At 43.8% G+C, this 22072-nt stretch overlaps 1 protein-coding gene across 2 annotated transcripts; it reads right to left on the bottom strand.

Annotated features, from left to right (window-relative positions):
* Positions 1-897: 897 nt before the first annotated feature.
* On the bottom strand, positions 898-21485 carry LOC105541046 (putative nmrA-like family domain-containing protein ENSP00000305954). 2 transcript variants are annotated; one of them, XR_001006290.1, is made up of 6 exons: positions 21382-21485; positions 13514-13752; positions 10672-10921; positions 6789-6979; positions 5980-6136; positions 898-2113 (listed from the first exon to the last, which is right to left on the bottom strand). XR_001006290.1 is itself a non-coding variant. In XM_011981889.1 (5 exons), exons 1-5 carry the CDS (start codon positions 21419-21421, stop codon positions 1934-1936), a joined length of 900 nt encoding a protein of 299 aa, XP_011837279.1. In that variant the 5' UTR covers positions 21422-21485; the 3' UTR covers positions 898-1933. The 2 variants fall into 2 exon arrangements, 1 of the variants encoding a protein (XP_011837279.1); XM_011981889.1 differs by lacking the exon at positions 5980-6136.
* Between the last annotated feature and the right edge of the window lie 587 nt (positions 21486-22072).

The following is a 22072-nucleotide window of genomic DNA, read 5'->3' as shown; positions in this document are numbered from 1 at the left end:
TGGGGGACCCTGAGGTTTATTTAGGGAACAGCAGTCATTCTTCCCATCTGGCCCACCCAGATGAGTAATAAGTCACCTATTTTTAGTTTAGGGTTTTGTTTTTCTTTTTCTTTTCCCTTTTTAGAAATTTATCCAGGCCCATTTCCCAGGGCTGAGCACTTAAGTTGCACTGAATTGATTGCTGGGGGCTTGGTATTTTGAAAAGGAGAGGGGTTGGTCCTCAAATGCACTTCAATTGTGATTGCCCCCCAAGAATCAAAATTTGTCTGCAACAATTTCAACATCATTTATTCAACACGTATCGCTTGGAGCTCTAAAACAGAAAAGGCTGTCTTTTGCCACCACCAAGTCTCCCTCTCCTGAGTGAGATTCCAGGCCAAGGGCTCTCACACAGGCTCCACCATCTCTGTCCTTGCTCAGGGGCTTCCATCATCACACGTTGGATAGTGGGGGATCCTCCATTCCCAGAAGAGGCCAATCTCTTGCCCTTAAAAAGTAGCAGTTGCTAGTTCTTTTGGCGGAGTAAGAACCACACCCCCAATACACACAAGCAATGCACCTGTTTATTTACTTACTTATTTAGAGACAGGTTCTTACTCTGTCACCCAGGCTGGAGTGCAGTGGCATGATCACGGCTCACTGCAGCCTCAACCTCCAGGCTCAGGTGATCCTGCAACCTCAGCCTCCGAGTAGCTGGGACCAAAGGAGCACAACACCATGGCCTGGCTAATTTTTTTTTTTTCCAGAGACAGGGTCTCACCATGTTGCCCAGGCTAGTCTTAAACTCCTGGACTCAGGCAATCCATCCACCTCAGCCTCTCCAAAGTCCTGGGATTATACGTATCAGCCACTGTGCCTGGCCACTCTTTTCTTGTAATAATAGAATTGATTATTTACTCATTTAGTCAATCAACATTTATTGATCACTTATTATGTACCAGGCACTGGGATAAGATGAGCGTAAGTCACTCACAGAAAGAAAGAAAACTAGCAAATAAGACGATTACAATATGATGTAAAAAATGCTAAGCCAGAGATATAGGAAGGTCCTATGGGGTCCTTCTGTCACCTCCTCTTTCCACATCCCTACCCTTCACAGGCCTTCCCTCCAGCTTCCTGTCCCCACTCCCCACTGCAGATCCCCTGGATTTTGCCTAGAGCTAAATGGGGAGATGGGCCCTCTGGCCCTGACCTGACTCCAACCCAACCACAAACTGGAAAGGAGCCTTTCTGAGAGTGGATCACTCTGAGAAGAAAACACATAGGAATGAAGTGAAGTCCACAAATGTGCCACCCGTGCTAGTGCTCAAGAAAAGTTTGCAGAATGGATAAATGAAGGATCAAGGAATTAATAGACAAATAACTGAATGGTGGCTCAATAGATGACTTCATGAATGAATCAGAAAATAAACTTCCAATCGTGAAGCAAAACTGAATTTTAGCATTTCCAGAGCTTGTGCTTGTTCATTGAACACCATGTTCCCCAGAAAATTCTCTACAAAGATGTTCATTTTTTAAAATTAAAACTACTTAAAAGTTCACTGGGAATTTTGTAATGCAGTTGAGAAAACTGGAGCTGCCTAGGGGAATTTCAGCGCTAGGGCTTGAAATCACTCACCCAGGAGAAATCCCAGTAAAATCTGCCCTCCCATTAGTGTTAGGGGAGAAGCTCCAAGTTCCGAGGCTGCTCATTTTACCAAACAGGTGTACCACCCTTATCACTAACTAGCAAGTTAAATGTGAATCAGATTACTGTGTCCTATCACCAACACAGTGCTTACTACTGAAGAGGGGACTGCAGGAAATCCTTCAGTGTTGCAAACAATTGCATTCCAGCATGTTCTGTCAACATAAATGTTGTGCTGTAAAGAGGAAAAAGATCAGAGAGGAAAGAGGCTGTGTGGTTCAGAGGCCTATCTGAACAGCTGATTTTCTACATGCCCTTGAAGGCTCCCTGGTTCTCTGAGATAAACTGGCTGAAGCTTTTGACTTTGGGATTTAGTCTGTGGGTGAGCTTGACATCTCGGTCCGGCTTCATTTGATAGAAACGACACATATCAGCTATTTCCTTCGCCGCAGGGAATCCCAGCTTCTCGAAAACTTCTGGGGTAATCTTTTTAAGAACAAATAAAAAGACAGAAAATGTTATAGCCCATACTTAAAATAGTTTGAAATGACATTATTCACCTTAATGATGATAGAGTTCCATAATTCTTTTTTTTGTTGTTGTTGTTGTTGTTGTTGTTGTTGTTGAGACGGAGTCTCGCTCTGTCGCCCAGGCTGGAGTGCAGTGGCGCAATCTTGGCTCACTGCAACCTCTGCCCTCCGAGTTCAAGTAATTCTCCTGCCTCAGCCTCCTGAGTAGCTGGGATTATAGGCACCCACCACCGCACCTGACTAATTTTATGTATTTTTAGTAGAGATGGGGGTTTTGCCATGTTGGCCAGCCTGGTCTCAAACTCCTGACCTCAGGTGATCCACCTGCCTCTGCCTCCCAAAGTGCTGGGATTACAGGTGTGAGCCACAGCACCTAGCCAGGTCCACAATTCTTTAGCCTAATTCCAAAATCCAAGAGACTCTAAAGCTTTTTTTTTTTTTTTTTCCTCATAAGCCATTTGGCAGCAAACTGACCTTTTTGAACTAATTTAGTGGCAAACCTGATCTAACTATGTGAAGCTATTTACGGTCTTTAATTATACCATTTAGTGGAAACATTCGAATATTTGCCTGCAGAGATACAGATGTGTTTGATTACAGGTTCCTGTTCCAGCCCCTGCTGGTGATGTTATATAATACATGTAGACAATAACCTATCTAAAAGCTGAAAGATTCCTAAAGCTGAATTGTTTCTGGCCCCAAGCCTTTTCAATAAGGTACTATAGATCTGTATCAGCCTTCATGTGAATAGCACCTCGCAGTGCTTTTGCCTACACTTCCTCTTCATATTGCCCTACCAGCCCTCTGAAACCGTCCACCCACCTGGACCTCCATGTGGTGTCAAGATCCCCCATCTCTGGCACCAGGCTCTCCTTCTCACCTGGCTGATGGCCCATCCATACTTGCTCCCTTTCTTGGTTAGAGGTCTGTATTTTACCTCCAATTGCCCCAGCCTTTGCCAAGGCCAGGCCCAAGCAGAAATGGAGCCCATCCCACACCAACTGAGCTGCCTTCTGTCACCTTCCATAAAATCCACTCCTTGAATCCTTTCTAATACTAACTAGATCCATAATCCCCCCTACTGAATTAGCTAAAATCATTTCTATTGGATCCAGTATAATCTGTCTTTTGCCCTCAGAGATAAACTCTGACTTTGCAATTTTACTTGGCCTTTAAAAAAGTGACAGACACAACTTAGGTAAAGTGATGATTGTCACATGCATTCATAATAATGAGAAAATTAAGAACAACCTACATGGCTAACAATAGAGAAATGGTAGAATTAATTGTGCCACATCTACTATCAGAGCATAATGCAGTTTAATGTTTTTGGAGAAGTTTAACAAAATAGAAAAATTATCATTAACTGAAAAGGCCAGAAACAAAATGGTACATTTAGTGTTATTTTAATTGTATTAAATATATACATATGTATATGTATATATAAGTATGTGTATATATGTATATATTGAATACAATAATATGGCCATCTTGTGGCCAGATGTACCCTTCCCCGGAATTGTCAGACCATTCTATAGAAGTTCCAGCCTCTGATCCCCTACAGCTTGTGGTACCAGAGAAGCTTCAGCTGCATTATAAAACAATTCGTATACCAAGAAGAGTCAGGGACCAAGTATATGACTAATAGATGCCAGTATTTATTTAAATACAATTTAAATACAATTATTGTATTTAATACATTATTGTGTATACATTATGTGTACTGTATGTATAAAATATACATACAATAATTGTATTAAATATATACATATATACACATACTTATATATACATATACATATGTATATATTTAATACAATATGTAAGTATACGCTATAATATACGTATGTATATATAATACACATAATAAATATAATATATGTATGTATATATAATACGTATAATAAATATAATATACGTATGTATATATAATACCTATATATACATACGTATACTGGAAAAAGACAAGAAAATCTGTCAAATCTTAACAGTAGCTATCTCTAAGAGATTGAACTATGTGTGATTTGTATTTTCTTTTTCATAATTGTCTGAGTTTTCTTCAATAAGTATTTGCTATTTTTGAAATCAGAAAAACACTGACAATTTGAAGTGAGTTTGGAAATAGAAGTCTGTGTGAGAAGCATGGAAGATTCTTCCATGTCTGTCTCCTTGAGTCGCTCTTTTGTCCATAACTTTGATATCAACTATGCTTCAGTAAAATAAGGAATTCTTTTACTGCAGATTTTTGAAGGAAAGAGGCCTGTTCTGTTGTGTCTCACTTTCTGAGAAAACCATCTTCCTTTGGGGGTTAGACAGTTTCAATCAGACATTTCACACCCCCTTGAGGAGTTGGGAGGAAGTCAGACCGTGAGGGTTGGAGCGCCACCTTGTGGCGAGATGTACCCTTCCCCGGAATTGTCAGACCATTCTATAGAAGTTCCAGCCTCTGATCCCCTACAGCTTGTGGTGCCAGAGGAGCTTCAGCTGCATTATAAAGCAATTTGTATACCAAGAAGAGTCAGGGACCAAGTATGTGACTAATAGATGCTTGGAAGGTTCTGAGCAATTCAGAACAATGTCTACTGCATCCTCTGAGAATCAATCCACACACTCATCCCCTACACTCACACTCTCTCTCTCCTTCCTTACAGAGTTCAAACCCACGAGACACAACGAATATATGACCCAAATGCAAATGGCCTGGGAGAAGGGTCACTGAGAAGTAAGTGTGCACCCAGGTACAAGGAACCTTGCAGATCCTCTTGTGAGCCCATCTTTGAGTGGGTGGCTGCCTTCTTGGGTATAGGAGTAACTTAATCTCTCCAAGAAATGTGTGTGTGGCTTCAATGAGATAACCAGATGTGGTTTTGTGGCTGGATTGACTCCTACACTGGTTTTCCAGAAAAAAAAAAAAAAAAAAATCCTTTGCCTCCTCACAACTTCAGTACCCGAGGCTGAATTGGGAATCTAGATACCCCCTCTAGAAGCACAAGAGCTGCTGATCCAAACTTCTATTCCTAATTCTAGGAAATGTTCTAGAACATATGTCAACAAACCTTTTTTTATTTTTTATTTTTGTTTTGTTTTTGATACGGAGTCTCGCCTTGTCGCCCAGGCTGGAGTGCGATGGCGCAATCTTGGCTCACTGCAACCTCCACCTCCTGGGTTCAAACAATTTTCCTGCCTCAGCCTCCCCAGTAGCTGGGATTACAGGTGCCCACCACCATGTCCAGCTAATTTTTGTATTTTTAGTAGAGACGGGGTTTCACCATGTTGGCCAGGCTAGTCTCAAATTCCTGACCTTGTGATCCACCCTCCTTGGCCTCCCAAAGTGCTGGGAAACAAACTTTTCTTCAAAGGCCTAGACATAAATATTGTAGGCTTTGTGGGCCATGAGGTCTCTATTGGAACTACTCAACTCTATCATTGTACCCTGAAAACAGCCTGTTTTCTTTTCCTTTCCTCTTATCAATACCTGCTTGGGGAAATGGCTGGTAATGCTCAATATCACTAATTCTTACTCTTCTGTAAAAAGTCTGTTCTGGCCAGGCACAATTCCTTGGAGAAAATAACTTACCCCCAAGCCCAAGAAGGCAGCCACCCACACAAGGAGGCCATTCCTGCATGATTTATAGCATGATCAGTTGTTGAGGGCTTACTAAGTGCCAGACCCAGTGCCAAGCACCTGCTGTACAGATCTCATTTCATCCTCACAATGATCCCATGAAGGAGGTATAACAACTTTTTTTGGAACATATGAAGAAACTGAGATGGAGAGGGGTTAAGTAAATTACCAAGGATAGGAGCAGAGCCAGAATCTGCCTCCTTCCCATACTGCCTCTTTTTTGTTGTGTTTATTCTAGAATCAGCCAGGCCAGCCTTCTTGGTGCCCCCTCTATCTATACACAGTCGTGTTCCCTCAAGGACCAACTCAAGCCCACGTCTTCCATGAAACCTTCTTCCACTGTTTTCTGGTCACCTATAGCACTGATAGTCTGAACAACACAATTAAGCACCTATAGAGTTATGTCTTATAATGATCATGGTGACTTGATGGGCATCAACATTTTCACTCCAACCTTGCTGCAAATTCCTTAAAGTAGCACTGGGTTCATCACAGAGACTCGATACATCACTGCTATGTGCCAAACACTATGATAAGCCCTTTAAATATATTCTCTGTAATTTTCACAGGAACACCCGAAGTAGATACTATCATTCCCCACTTTGCGACTGAGGAAGCTGAGGCTCAATGAAGCTAAGTGCCTTGTTCCACATCAGCTAGTTCTGGCCGACCGAAGTGGTCAGCAACAAGGGCTTATGAGAGGAGTTGGGATTGTGTGTGTGAAAAGGCTGTATCTCAATCTTCACATTCCAAGTTCTTTCCACTCAAAAGTAATTTTACTGTTACAAGTCAATTAACCCTAAGCCAAAGAAATAAAGCCGTATGGGAGAGATTCTACTGCTGCAATCAACGAAGTTAGATTTATGCAACCACAGTCCTTCTCAATTTCTTCTGAAAGTTTAAGTTCAATCCTGCCTAAATCCACAGTCTACCAAAATTTGTAAGTCAGTGGAATGTTAACCAAGGTAGTCTCTTGTGATCACATGGATGTCCCCTAAGAACTCACCTTTGCATCTCGGACTTTCTTCCCCAAAACCTTGGACAAAACATCAGCATATTGCTGTACTGTTAGTGCTTCTGCACTGAGCCCCACGGCCTTGCCTAAAAATTCCTCTGGAGAATTAAAAATGTTAGAGACCACTGCTCCAATATCAGCAACAGAGATACCATCCATTGGTACATCTCCCATTGGTACAGCTAATTTAAAAAAAAAAATAGAAAAAGATAAATAGTTAATTATATCACATCCTTGGTAGGTCCCACCAACCCAAACTAATCAATCACTTAAACAAAAGGTGTGGAAAGGCAATGTAAAACCCAGTGGCCACAATCTATACACAGTTACAAGGTTTTGTTTGAGAAATTACAGGTCGAGTGCAGTGTCTCACACCCATAATCCCAGCACTTTGGGAGGCCGAGGCGAGCACGTCACCTAAGGTCAGGAGTTCGAGACCAGCCTGGCCAACATGGCAAAACCCTGTCTCTACTAAAAATACAAAAATTAGCCAGATGTGATGATGCGTGCTTGTAATCCCAGCTACTCCGGAGGCTGAGGCAGGAGAATTACTTGAACCCAGAAGGCAGAGGTTGCTGTGAGCCGAGATCGTGCCACTGCACTCCAGCCTGGGTAACAGAGCAAGACTTCATCTCAAAAAAAAAAAAAGAGAGAATACTACAGTGTCTGGATATTGATTAACAAGAGCAACCATTTACTAAATATCTGCTGTATGTAAAATATGATTAAACATATCTCCAGCCAAAACTTCTGCCGAATTCCAGACTCATGTGTCCCACTACATACTCAAATCCTTACTTGACTGTTCCATAGATATCTTAAACTCAACAGACCCCAAACTGAACTACACTCCCCAACAACTTCCCTACAGCCTCCCACCTCAGCTAATGGCAACTCTATCATTCTGATTTCTCAGGTCACAAATCTTGCAGTCAGCCTTGACACTTCTCTCACATCCCATATCCTGTTTTTTTTCTTTGGAAATCATATGTACGATATGTACAAAATCTGGCCACTTCTCATCATCTTCAATGTTACCACCCTGGTCCAAGCCACCATCATTCGTGACTTGAGTTGTTGCAAAATTTGTCTCCTTGTTTCCACTCTTGCCCTTTCTTTTTTTTTGTTTTTTTGTTTCTGTTTTTGTTTTTGTTTGAGACGGAGTCTTGCACTTTCGCCCAGGCTGGAGTGTAGTGGCGCGATCTCTGCTCACTGCAAGCTCTGCCTCCCGGGTTCACCCCATTCTCCTGCCTCAGACTCCTGAGTAGCTGGGACTACAGGCGCCTGCCACCAAACCCAGCTAATTTTTTGTATTTTTAGTAGAGACAAGGTTTCATCGTGTTAGCCAGGATGGTCTCGATCTCCTGACCTCATGATCCGCCCGCCTTGGCCTCCCAAAGTGCTGGAATTACAGGCACCCACTACCATACCAGGCTGATTTGTGTATTTTCAGTACAGACAGTGTTTCACCATGTTGTCCAGGCAGCCTGTCAGAAATGCTATAACAGCCAAGGTGAAGTGGCTTATGCCTTTAATCCCAGCACTTTGGGAGACCGAGGCGGGCAGATCACGAGATCAGGAGATCGAGAGCATCCTTGCTAATACGGTGAAACCCCGTCTCTACTAAAAATATGAAAAAAAAAATTTTTTTTGAGACAGAGTCTTGCTCCGTCACCCAGGCTAGAGTGTGCAGTGGCATGATCTCAGCTCACTGCAACCTCCGCCTCCTGGGTTCAAGCAATTCTCCTGCCTCAGCCTCCCGAGTAGCTGGGATTACAGGCACGCATGCTCAGCGAATTTTTGTATTTTTAGCAGAGACGGGGTTTCACTTTCTTGACGAGGCTGGTCTCAAACTCCTGACCTCATGATCCACCAGCCTCAGTCCCCCGAAGAGCTGGGATTACAGGTGTAAGCCACTGCGCCCAGCCAAACTCTTGCCCTTTCATAGTCTCTTCAACATAAAAATCAGAGTGACCCTGTAAAAAACTCAGCTCAGGTGAACGTTACATCTGCTCAGAACCTTCTTTTTTTTTCTGAGATGGAGTCTCGCTGTGTCACCCAGGCTGGAGTGCAGTAGTGCAATCCCAGCTCACTGCAACCTCTGCCTCCCAGGTTCAAGTAATTCTCCTGCCTCAGCCTCCCCAGTAGCTGGGATTACAAGCACCTACCACCATACCCAGCTAAATTTTGTACTTTTAGTAGAGACGGGGTTTCCTCATCTTAGCCAGGCCAGTCTCAAACTCCTGGCTTCAAGTGATCTGCCTGCCACGGCCTCCCAAAGTGCTAAGATTACAGGCGTGAGCCACTGCACCTGGCCCTGTCTGCTCAGAACCTTCTGATAGCTCTCTATGTCTCTCAGAGGAAAAGCTAGTTGTTTACAAAGCTTACACAACCAGACCCTCTGTTAGTTCTGACCTCACCTTCTACTACCCTCCCGTCCCTCATTCTATTTCAAACAATCCTGTCACCTAAGCCTCCTGAGTAGCTGGGACCACAGGCCACCCCTCCCAGCTTCTGATGAGTGTTAATTCTGAATCAAGGAAGAAAGCCTGAATTGTTGTCATTGGTATTTCCACATTCCATCTACTGCACAAAGGCCAACTCTGACCATGGCCACAGAAAGTGTCCCCAAAGGGAGGGGGAATGCCAGCCAGTGGACCAGCAGCATTGGAATTACCTGGAGTCCTTGTTAAAACTCCCAGGTGTCAACCCAGACCTATGGAATTGGACTCTGTGCAGGTAGGGCCTGGGAACCTGTCTCCCAGGCAGGTCACAGTCCCTCTAAGCTCTAATTCTGACCATGGGACCCAGATCAGAAGAACACTTTTCCTCCATTGTTGCCACAGAAGGTCAGATGGATGAGCTAGAAGGGCTCTTAGAAGTCATCCTGAGGCTGGGCATGGTAGCACACACCTGTAATCACAGCACTTTGGGAGGCAGAGGCGGGAGGATCACTCAAGCCCAGGAGGTCAAGACCAGCCTGGGCAACAAAGAGAGACCCCATTTCTACAAAAATAAAATAAAATAAGAATTGGCCAGATGTGATGGTATACCCCTGTAGTCCTAGCTACTCAGGAGGCTGAGGTAGGAAGATGCTTGAGCCCAAAAGTTCGAGGCTGCACAGTGAGCAATGAAACCCAGTATGGGCGAAAGACCCACAGAATTCCAGCCTGGGCAGCAGAGACCCAGACTCAAAAAAAAAAAAAAAAAAGTCATCTTGTCCAATTTTCCCATTAAACCTGAGGAAACTGCCAGCCATGGTGGCTCACACCTGTAATCCCATTATTTTGGGAGGCTGAGTTGGCCGGATCCCTTGAGTTCCGGAGTTTGAGACTAGCCTGGTCAACATGGTGAAACCCTGTATCTATTTAAAAATGCAAAAATTAGCCAGGTGTGGTGGCAGGTGCGTGTAATCCCAGCCACTCAGGAGGCTGAGGCACAAGAATCGCTTGAACCCAGGCTGTGGAGGTTGCAGTGAGCCAAGATCATGCTGCTGCACTCAGACTGGGTGACAGAGCAAGACTCCATTTCAAAAAATAAAAATAAAAATAACCTGAGGAAACTGAGGTTGGAGGTCACATAGCTAACTCCAGTACTTACATTAAGGAGGTTCAGTATGTTAAGATTGGAAATGTAACCCTTTGTGCTTCTGATCCCAGATCTAGTTCTCTGCCCTAGAAGAGCAATTTAGTGTAGTGCCCTAGAGAAGCCTAGGACAATTTGGCATCCTTCTCAGCACTTCACACAGAGCTAAACACATAGAAGGTACTCAAATGGTAGGTGTCCACTGCAGAGGGGCAAGAAGGGAAAGAGGGAGGCAGGTGAGTGGAGAGGAGGGCAACCAGGTGCCCGGTGAGCTTTCATTTCGTTTTACCCAAGGTGTAGTAATCTCCGTCAGAGGCTTTCACGGGCCGCCATGCCGTGAGAAAGTTTTCAAAGTAGGCCGCCACGCGGACACTGGTCATGGGGATGCCAGTGGACCAAAAGTACTCCTCCACCTCGCCCTTGCTGTCAAAGTGCGGCACCTGCAGCTTGCCATCCGTCAGCCGCTTGACGTTCTCCAGGCCGCTGTAAACCACGTGCTTCAGACCCAGATGCTTGGCAGTGTCTGCCACCAGCTTCCCCTGAGGGTCAAAAGTAAATCCTCATATAGGCCGCTGTATTTGTATTTGCATTCGGACAGATATTCAGAGCAGAATCTCCTCCACTCCCCTCTCCCTCCCTGCCCCCTGCTTTTTTTTTTTAGACAGAGTCTCATGATTTCCACTCACTGCAACTTCCGCCCCCTGGATTCAAGTGATTCTCCTGGCTCAGCCTCCCGAGTAGCTGGGATTACAAGTGGGCACCACCACGCCCAGCTAGTTTTTTGTATTTTTTAATAGAGATGGGGTTTCACCATACGGCCAGGCTGGTCTCAAACTCCTGATCTCAAGTCATCTGCCTACCTCGGACTCCAAAACTGTTGAGATTACAGGCCTGAGCCACGGCGCCAGGCCCACCCGCTCCTTTTCTTATTACCCTCATCCCTATGGAGAGGAAGCTCTACCAGCCTCAAAATATATTCAACTTACCTTATGAGAGGCCACCACACCAGCATTGCTGAGCAGAGGCTCCACTCCAAAACCCCCAACTCCTCAGCCTGCTCCCATGGGGGCTGTCAGCAGAACACCGGAGGTGGGGGAGTAGTAGAATAAGAAATTAGGGAGGGGGCAGAGGAGAAAGGTACCCCAGATACCTGTCTGAAGCTAAGAAGCAACCTGGTGGCAACTGGCCAGGAAGAGATGGCCTTTTTCTCTGGGCTCAGTGTCTTTGTGATCAACCGCAATCGCATTTATTTATTTTCTATAATTGTGTCTAGTAATGGACTATATCTACACACCATTTGGATATTGAGGGCATAATGGAGGCGTATATACACACACACAAACACATAAGTATATATATTCTCTTTTTTGTGTGTTTTTAGGTCCAAATTTTCCAAAGCACTTTCATCTCTCTCTTCTTTTTTTCCTTCCTTTTTGCGTTTTCTTTCTTACTTTTCCTGACAAAACCGCATGCAGCAGGCAGAGAAGACATAATTAATCTGGGTTAGCAGAGGCTAACCAGTGAAGCAGAGAGGTGACTTGTACCCCTACGTTTCTAGTAAGTGAATATCAGAAGTAGAATTCAAGTCTCCTAAAATAAGCCCTTCCAGAGTTTATCACTAAAACACAGGCTGTGAATGGTATCATTAATTCAAGAGACATTCCTGGAACAGTTTGATCCTGCTCTCGATTTTTTGAATTGTACCATTTCTTCAAGTGGCTAATACCATCCATTATATTTTTTTAAATGTAATCTTCATTTTTTCTCAAATGTATACACATACATAGTTTAAAATTTCAAATAGTACTGTCATGGGTTGGGAGGGAGCGGATCTTACAGTGAAAAAGAAAATCCCAAGAGGCTGAGATGAGAGGATTACTTGAGCCCAGGAGTTCAGGACCGGCATGGGTAACATAGTGAGACCCTGTCTCTAAAAAAATAAAATAAAACAAATAAAATAAAATAAGTTCCCTGTGCCCCATGCTGATTACTGTTCTCCAGAAGTAACACTTCAATTTCATTTAGCTGTTTATTTTTGTAAATGTTTATACCACTAATTCTCGATTTTTTCAATTTGAAATATCTACTAAATTCCTACTATGAAAGATGAGGATTTAATTATTCTCCCTCACTCACTCGCTCTGTCTCCTCTCTTACTCACTCACGTTGTCCACCACCACCACCACCACCACACATATACACAATTCCCTTTTTTCATTCTCCCAATCATTGTTTTTGGCTAGATCAATATTTAGTGCTTACACACAGCTAAAGCTGAGTTATGTGATATTCTATGGTTACATTCATTTCTTCTTTTTCTTTTTCTTTTTTTTTCTTTTTTCTTTTTTTTTTTTTTGAGACGGAGTTTCACTCTTGTTGCCCACACTGGAGAGAAATAGTCCAATCTTGGCTCACTGCAACCTCCAACTCCCAGGTTCAACCGATTCTCCTGCCTCAGCCTCCCAATTAGCTGGGATTACAGGCATGCACCACCACGCCTGGCTAATTTTGTATTTTTAGTAGAGACAGGGTTTCACCATGTTGTTCAGGCTGGTCTCAAACTCCCAACCTCAGGTGATCCATCCGCCTTGGCCTCCAAAAGTACTGGGATTACAGGCGTGAGCCACTGCGCCCAGCCTACGTTTACTTTTTCTACAAACTTTCATTTTCCCTGAATTTAATTCACTGTGGGTTTGTTTGCTCGTTTATTTCTTTTTCTATGTTCCCATCCCCAAATTATCTATCTGAAGTGTAAATGAAGTGTAAATTACATCTTTATTCTTTCCATTTCACTCTCAGACTAGCTTCAAATTCGGGGGTACCCTTGCTACCACCCCCCATGCCATGTACAAACAAATGGTGAGAAGTAGATAATCCAATGACTAGCTTCATTAAACGGTCACTCTGGAATATTCAAGGTCTTGAGACCTAGACAGATGCTACATAACATTAATTTTACAAAGATACCTTTAACAAGTACTTAAAGTACATGTTTTTTATAAATGCCAAAGGGGATGTAAGATATATATTTGCCCAGATTGAAGGCCTGTCCCCTTCTAGGAAGGAAAGAAGCTGCTAGGGAGGGTAAGAGGAAAGGACTCAAAGGAAAAAAGAAACAATTTGGTTTCTACCTGAAACACTTCCTTATCTTTGTTGAGAGCGTCCCAGAAGTTGGTCACCAAGAAGGCCCCATAGGCACCTTTTAAGGCACTGTCCACGGATGCTTTATCATTCAGGTCACCTTTTACCACCTCAGCTCCAAGGCGCTGGAGCTCCAGGGCATTTGGTCGAGTTACATCCCTGGTCACTGCTCTCACTGCAAATTTTTTGCTCTCCAAAATTGCCCTGGCCACAGAGCCACCTTGAGCTCCTGCAGGGTCAAGGGAAGAAGAAACACAGGAAGGATCAAGAAGAATGTTCACTGAAAGAAGGCCAGAAATCCCATGATTCAGAGTAGAGCTGCTGTAGTACCTACTTCAGGGGGTGCTACATGGCACTTCACATATCCCCACGGCTTTCAAACTAAGTTCTTTGTGGCCTCTTAGGAGGCATTTTTGCAAAGGACATAGGAAGAGAGAAGTGGGAGAGGCTTGAGACAACAAGAAGGGCAAGTGAGCAGAGTGTCAAAATTAGGGATGCCCATAGGTTCTCCAGATTCAACAAGGGCAATTATTCTACTTTTACCTGGTTGTAGATCTTATGTTGGGGTTATTCAGACAATTCATCAAAAGAAGTTCCTGTGCTCTCTCTCTCTCGCGCTCTCTCTCTCTCTCTCTCTCTCTCTATATATATATATATATACACACACACACATATTTTTTATATATATATATATATATTTTTTTTTTTAGACGGAGTTTTGTTCATGTTGCCTAGGCTGGAGTACAATGGTGCAATCTCAGCTCACTGTAACCTCTGCCTCCTGGGTTTAAGCGATTCTCCTGCCTCAGTCTGCCGAGTAGCTGGGATTACAGGCATGCGCCCAGCTAATTTTGTATTTTTAGTAGAAGCGAGGTTTCACCATGTTGGTCAGGCTGGTCTCGAACTCCTGACCTCAGGTGATCCACCCACCTCGGCCTCCCAAAGTGCTGGGATTACAGGCATGAGCCACTGTACCTGGCTCTGGTTAATATTTTTTTAGAAATTTAAAAACTTGTAAACATTTTTTACCACATTCGAGACCGATTATGATATGATCATTACTTGCCTGATTTATTCACCCTGCAAATACTTATGGAATATCCTGTGATATAGGCCAGGTGCTATGTTGGGTTACTAACATTTGGGTTCCTCCATCACATTGGCTGGATACCTGTCCTGGATACTTTTTTGTGCTTCCACCTCCATATTTACTTTCTCTGTTCTACTTAGTGCACTCAACAGTTGATCCTCATGGAGTCCCTCTCGTGCCCTCAGGTTGGGTCTAGGCAATGAGAGACATCAGCCAGAGACCCAAGGGCAAGAGAGATGACCCCTTTCACATCGCTACTGTCCCCAAGTTCTGGTCATCTCTCTTGCCCTTTTCTCCTTCCTCTTGTTGCTTACTTTTTCCTTATTGCTGTCTTCCTTGTCCACTGTTTTTAAATTGTTCTCAGCTTCTCTGAAGGAGTGTGGCACCTGTTTCTTGTGGGACCCCAGTTAATACACCACTGATAACCCTATAGGAGGGTCAGGGGTTATTCAGTGAGCTCTGTCTTTGCACACAGGGTTTCATAGTAAATTTCATAGTAAATTGTCTACTAGTAAATATGAACAGTCAAAGTTCATCACACGTTTGAGGAAAGCCTCCAACATGAAAGGCAAACCCAAAATAAACAAACTGATGGAAACAGAAACAGTCCAGAGAACTGAATAAAAAAAATTAAAAAGAATTAATATCCTCTGGAGCCGGGCACAATGGCTTAATCCTGTAATCCCAGCACTTTGGGAGGTCGAGACTGGCTGATCACTTGATGTCAGAGTTTGAGACCAGTCTTGCCAACATAGTAAAACCCCATCTCTACTAAAAATACAAAAATTAGCCAGGTGTGATGGCGAGTGCCTACAATCCCAGCTACTTGGGAGGCTGAGGCAGGAGAAGCATTTGAACCCGGGAGGCAGAGGTTGCAGTAAGCCAAGATCTCGCCATTGTGCTCCAGCCTGGGTGACAGAGCAAGACTCTGAATTAATATCCTCTGAGATTAGAAAAGGTTTTGCATTCCAGATGCTATATCAGCCCAAAAAGAGGAGAAGAAGAGACAAGAGAAAGAGAGCAAGCAAGAAGGAGGAAAATAATTAGAAGATCAAGCCAGGGGAATTACAGAATGAGAAAACAGATGGAGGTATTGAAATTATCTAAGAAAATAGTAATTTCTCTGAGTCCAAGGATATTAACTGAGCTTCCAAATTGAGAGGTCACTAAGTGCCCAATACATTGACAAATGAATTCCCACTTTATGCACATCACTGTGAAATTGCAGAACACTGGGTGCTGGTTTGGATATTTGTCCCCTGCAAACCTCATGTTGAAATGTGATTCCCAATATTGGAGCCTAATTGGAGGTGTTTGGGTCATGGGAGCAGATCCCTCATGAACAGATTAATGCCCTCCCTCAGGGGTGAGTTCTCATCTATTAGTTCCTGAGAGCTGGTTGTTAAAATGAGCCTGGCACCTCCACCCTTCTCCTCTTGCTTCCTCTCTCTCTCCATGTGATCTCTGCACATGCCAGCTCCCCTTTACCTTCTATCATGGGTGGAAGCAGCCTGAGGCCCTCATCAGATGCAGATGCACAATCTTGAACTTCCCAGCCACTAGAATCATTAATCAAATAAACCTTTTTTTCTTCATAAATTAGAGAAAATAAAACAAAACCTTTTTTCATCCCTCCTAGGATGGCCATTATATGGAATCATTCACAATTAAAAAGCAGGTGAGTTGAATATTTTACTCTGACTTTATAAAATAAAAACCTAAACAAACTGAAGTACCTTCTATTTGAGTATAATTTGTGCTTTTGGCAGGGGGTTGGGGGGTGCTGGAGTAGGTGGGGTGGGTCATGGTCCTTGAAAAGGATTTTTATAGGAAAGTTTCTATTATTGTCCTGGGACCATGTTTGTGAATGACTCTTACATGCTGTGCTATGCCCTGGGGATGTAGTGGTAAACAATAGCAGGTTTGAACATGTTGGATATACGATAAAATTTATGAAAGACATTATTAATAGGTTGGATTATGGCCTAAGGAGTTCAAGGATTTACCCCAGATCCTATAGCTGCTTAGGTAAGGATTTCAGGATTCAAACCTGAACGTGGCACCTGCCTGCACAGAGCTTACAGACTAGCAGGGGAGATCATTAAAGAGCAATTATAATATCATGTAATATGTGCTATTAGGGGAGGGGGAAAGGGATTGAGAGAATACAGGCTCCAGAGGAGGACTTAAATGGAGCATCTAACCCAGACTAGAGGGAGGTTTCCTGAAGGAAGTGGTAACAGAAGTGAGCCCTAAAGAACAGGCAAGAATTAGGAGAGGCATGTGGAGTGTGTTGCATGCAAAGCGGATTGCAAGTGCTTTATTCCAGAGGCGAGAGAGAAGGCAGTGAATTCAGAGAACTGAAATCAGTCTGACTGAGAACTGCAGGTCAATGTCACACATGAGGCTAGAGAAGTAAAATAGGTCTACAGGGCTGCACTTTGTTCTGGGAACAGAAGATTTTACGAAGTTAAGCAGTATGTTCAGAATTACATGCTGGGAAAGCGCTCTGGTTAATAGAGAGTGTGGAATAGGATAGAGAGACCACAGACAAGGGTACAATTAGTGGGCTTTAAAATAATCTAGGTAAAGGTTGATGATGACCTGTGCTAGAAGGGGTTATTCAGGTGGAGGGAATAAGGCAAATTTAAGAGATACTCAGAATATTAAAGGATACATTTTTAAAGAGTAAATAATAATTTATACACACATAAAATGAAAGTGTCAAAATTCTATTTAACTCATTAATTAATGAGGGAACTAGTACAATGTTATACGAAAAATTCAAAGAACACACATATATGTAGGCAATCAAGAATGCCAAAATGCTAAAACGAATGTACAATTAGGGACAAAACCAGTCAATATCCTCTAGGCAATGATCGATTGTGGTCCACCAGACACAATTCATTTGCATTTCTTTTTTTTTTTTTTGAGACAGAGTCTTGCTCTGTTGCCCAGGCTGGAGTGCAATGGCACAGTCTCGGCTCACTGTAACTCCCACCTCCTGGGTTCAAGCAATTATCCTGCCTTAGCCTCCCAAGTAGCTGGGACTACAGGCATGCGCCACCATGCCTTGCTAATTTTTGTATTTTCAGTAGAGACGGGGTTTTACCACATTGGCCAGGCTGGTCTAGAACTACTGACCTCATGATCAGCCCACCTCGGCCTCCCAAAGTGCTAGGATTACAGGCGGGAGCCACTGCATCTGGCCTTCATTTGCATTTCTATGGTTAAGAATCTGTTGCGTTATTATCTATTTGCTACAATTTATAGAGTTATAAATATCTTAAAAACAAGGAAAGGCTCACAAAACTGATAATGGTGCCTTGGGCAAGGACACCCAGTCTTTTTTTCCCATTTCAAAGTCTTTCACTATTTTCCTTGACAAGATGATATCAACAGGATTTTTGGTGATTAACTGGATGTGGTGATGATGAGCAGGAAGGATTGAGAGAGAAAGGTCAATTGACCATTTATTCAAAGAGGCTGAGGGGGCATTTAGCAAGATGTTGATGTTGGAACAGAAGGGTACCATGAGAAGGTTTTGGAGGCAAGGGAGTCTGAGATGTGGGGTCAGGGAAAGGATGCATGGAGAAATATAGGGTTGAGACTAAAAACTAGAGGGGCTTACATCTTGGGCAGTAATGAAGGAGAACGGGAATGTGATACAAGGTGGTAGTAGTTGGCTACAAGGTTTGAAAAATTAATCAGATTTGAAAGATGATTCTGTTTAAAGGCAGAACATGGAGAGAAGGCAAATGAGTGTGGAAAAAGCTTCTAAGAGGGAGAATGGAAAAAATCTGAGAGAGATTTAGGAGACAGAATTAATAGAGTGACTGGCCACTCCCAAAAATCTTATCCAACTGCCTCCCCAGTCTCTGGATGCCTAGTTGGGAATTCAAGTTTAATGAGACCAATTCAAGTTTAAGGAGCTCCTGACCTTCTCCTCCTCCCCACTGTCTCCCATATTTCAGTGAATCTCAACTTCATTCTTCCAGTTACTCAAGCCATAAAACTTCAGAGTCATTTTCAACTCTTCCCTTCATAACCCTGATGTCTGCTCCAAAACCAAATCCTGCCAACTCTGCTTTTAAAACCTCCACAGAATCTAACCACTCTCCACAACCTCATTGCTACCACCCTGGTCTAAGCTACTATCATCTTGCCTATTTTATGGCAACCGCCTCCTAACAGGTCTCCCTGCTTCAGTTCTTACCCTCTATAGTCCCTTCACAAAGCATAAGCTAAAATGATCCTTTTAACACCAAAGTCATGTCATTCCTCTGCTCAAAATCCTTTAATGCCTGCATGCTGTTGCAATCCTGCCATCCCAGCTACTTGGGAGGCTGAGGCGGGAAGATCACTTGAGCCCAGGAGTTTGAGGCTGTGTACTACGATGGCTCCTGTGAGAGTCACTATACTCCAACCCAGACAACACAGTGAGACCCTGTAGCTAAACACAAACACACTGAAAAAACCAAACCCTTTGATCACTTTTCTCTTTCAGGAAAAGCCAACATCTTTACCATCACCCTAACGCTTAATAGAGTCATCCCTGACCCCATCGCCTCTTCTTCTCCTTTTAATATCATACTTGACTTTTGATTTTTGATAATTTATTTCGCTCTGCTTCCTGTTTTAGCCCTTGACTTCCTCCAGACAAATTCCTGTTCTCATAGAGCTTATATTCTAGTGTGGAAAGACAGGCAGAAATAGAAGAAATCAAGAAAGGAAGGGAGCCAGATATGGGCAGGGTGGAAGCAGAGTTGCAATTTCAAATATAGAGGTCTGGAAAGTCCTCATGGAAAAGGTAACATCTAACCAGAGACCTGAATGACATGAGGAAGAAAGCAGTGGGTAACTGTATTAGCCCTTTCTCACGCTGCTGTGAAGAAATACCCAACACTGGGTAATTTATAAAGAAAAGAGGTTTAATTGACTCACAGTTTCACATGGCTAGGGAGGTCTCAGGAAACTTACAATCATGGCAGGAAACACCACTTCACAGGGTGGCAGCAGAAAGAACGAGTGCCCAGTGAATGGGGAAGACCCTTGTAAAACCACCAGATCTCGTGAGAACTAACTCACTATTGATACGAACAGGAGACAGGGAAATACTGGTTAGAAGAGGGCAGTTCCTGGCAAAGGCCCCACCCTCAAACCTGGATACCTGCTGCCCTAAGTGAGAAATAAGCATTCCTGTTTTTGCACCCCAAAAGTTGCCTTTTGGCCTGCCATGCCCCCATCCTGTACCCATATAAGCCCCAAACCCCAGGCTCCAGAAGCAGACTAGGAGACAAGGAGACAGACAACAGAATAGTGCAGCAGAGGAGAGAAGAGAAGGAATGTCAGGAGGAGTTTGGCTGGGGATGTTCGGAGAATTGGCCAAACTCCAGGGGAAGATCATATTCCTACTCCATCCCCTATCTAGCTCCCCATCCATCCCACTGAGAGCCACTTTCACCACTCAATAAAACCCCTGCATTCATCCTTCAAGTCCATGTGTGACCGATTCTTCTGGGATGCTGGATGAGAGATTGGGATACAGAAAACTGTCACACTAGCCCCCTCCTTTGCAAAAAGGCAGAGGATTCACTGAGCTGGTTAACACTTAAACCACCTGTGGATGGCAAGGCTAAAAGAGTGCACTGTAATACATGCACACTTGGGCTTTGAAAGTTATAGACACCCACCCTTAGATGCTGCCATAGGGCGGGAGCCCAAAAGCACTTGCCCCAGTTCATGCACCTGCCTGTATGCATGCTCCCCCTCCCTTAAAGGGTTTGAGCTTGCAGTGGCAGAACAGAGAGCCACACCCCCATCGCACATCCTGTGGCAGGGGACCAGGGAACTCTCCTGTTTCACTATCATAAGAACAGGATGGGGGAACCACCCCCAATATTCATTTATCTCCACCTGGTGACTCCTATGACATGTGGGGATTACGGGAACTACAATTCAAGATAAGATAGTAACAGACGGAGATCATTCTAGGTTGAAGAAGCAGCCAATACAAAGGCCAGAGCCTTGTATTGTGGGGGTGTTTTGGAGGAACAGCAAGAAAGCCAGGGTAATGAAGCAAAGTGAGGGAAGAGTGGCAGGAAGAGAGGTCTGACAAGGCATTTCCAAGGCCCTGTTGCAGGGCATTAGCAGGACTTTGCACTTTACTGGGAGTGCCATGGGGCTGGGAGTTTTTAGAGGGTTTTGAGCAGAGACCTGACATGATCTGACAGTTTCACATGGATCCTTGGGAGGCTGAAATGAGAATAGATTGAAGGAGAATAACCTGATTTGATTTACATTGTGCAAAGATGGCCCTGACTGTTGAGGAACAAACTGTAAGGGAGCCAGGAAGGTAAACTCCCCACACACTCCATCCTTGCAGACCCCCTGGAAGATTGGTCAGGCGCTGGATATTCACTACAAACCCACAGGCCTCTCACACTTGTACCTTTTGCTTATTAGGAAGTGAGTGGAGAGAAGACTTCAGAGTACAGCTTATGTTGAAACGAAACTTACACCAACAAGTTAGCCCCATGATTGGGAAAGGGAGACAACGTCAGTGTCCTTGTCCTGCTGAGATCAAGTTACAAATCAAATCATGCCACCCCTTTACCACATCAAGAACTAAAGCAATAGGATACTTTAAAAATTTTCTTCCAAACGGCTCTTTGTTCAGCCCACTCTTGCAGGCTCTGAAATTACAAACAGGAACACAAGAGAGTGAGCAAAGTCATCAGGGCCTAAAAATTAAAGACTTTTTACCTGTTGCTCCAAACACTGTAATTACTTTCTTGCTGGCCATGTTACCAGGAAAAGAGAGAGTCGGTGGAGTAGAAGAACTTTCCCTGGAGCAGCAACACCAGCCGAAATGCCGTGTTTCTCCTCAGGTGAGAATTATAAACCCACTCCAATTACCACACCTTTTATTGTGCCTCTCCTTGTTCCTGTTACCACTAGCCTGCTTACTCACTGTGACACTGCAATTTTCAATTTTCTTTTTTTTTTTTCTTTTGAGATGGAGTTTTGTTCTTGTTGCCCAGGCTGGAGTGCAATGTCACAGTCACAGCTCACCGCAATCTCCGCCCCCTGGGTTCAAAGGATTCTCCTGCCTCAGCCTTCCAAGTAGCTGGGATTACAGGCACGTGCCACCATGCCTGGCTAATTTTTTTTTTTTTTTTGTATTTTTAGTAGAGACAGGGTTTCACCATGTTGGCCAGGCTGGTCTCAAACTCCCAACCTCAGGTGGTCCGCCCACCTCGGCCTCCCAAAGTGCTGGGATTACAGGCATGAACCACGGCACTCAGCTAACACTGCTGTTTTCCTTTTTTCCTTCCTTCCTTCTTTCCTTCCTTCCTTCCTTTCTTTCTTTTTTGAAATGGAGTTTCACTCCTGTTGCCCAGGCTGGAGTGCAATGGCACAATCTCAGCTCACCGCAACCTCTGCCTCCCAGGTT

Source organism: Mandrillus leucophaeus, unplaced genomic scaffold (genome assembly GCF_000951045.1).
Source record: "Mandrillus leucophaeus isolate KB7577 unplaced genomic scaffold, Mleu.le_1.0 Scaffold231, whole genome shotgun sequence".
Taxonomy (NCBI): Eukaryota; Metazoa; Chordata; class Mammalia; order Primates; family Cercopithecidae; genus Mandrillus; species Mandrillus leucophaeus.
The sequence above is the reverse complement of the archived record's forward strand: the minus strand, read 5'-3'. Positions and strand labels throughout refer to the sequence as shown.

Excerpts from the sequence above, each read along its gene's own strand:
- LOC105541046 (XM_011981889.1), bottom strand. The coding sequence starts at position 21,421 with ATGGCCAGCAAGAAAGTAATTACAGTGTTTGGAGCAACAG. Across the intron at positions 6,980-10,671 it reads CGGAGATTACTACACCTTGG|CTGTACCAATGGGAGATGTA; the intron begins GTAAAACGAAAT and ends TTTTTAAATTAG. Across the intron at positions 2,114-6,788 it reads AGAAAGTCCGAGATGCAAAG|ATTACCCCAGAAGTTTTCGA; the intron begins GTGAGTTCTTAG and ends GTTCTTAAAAAG.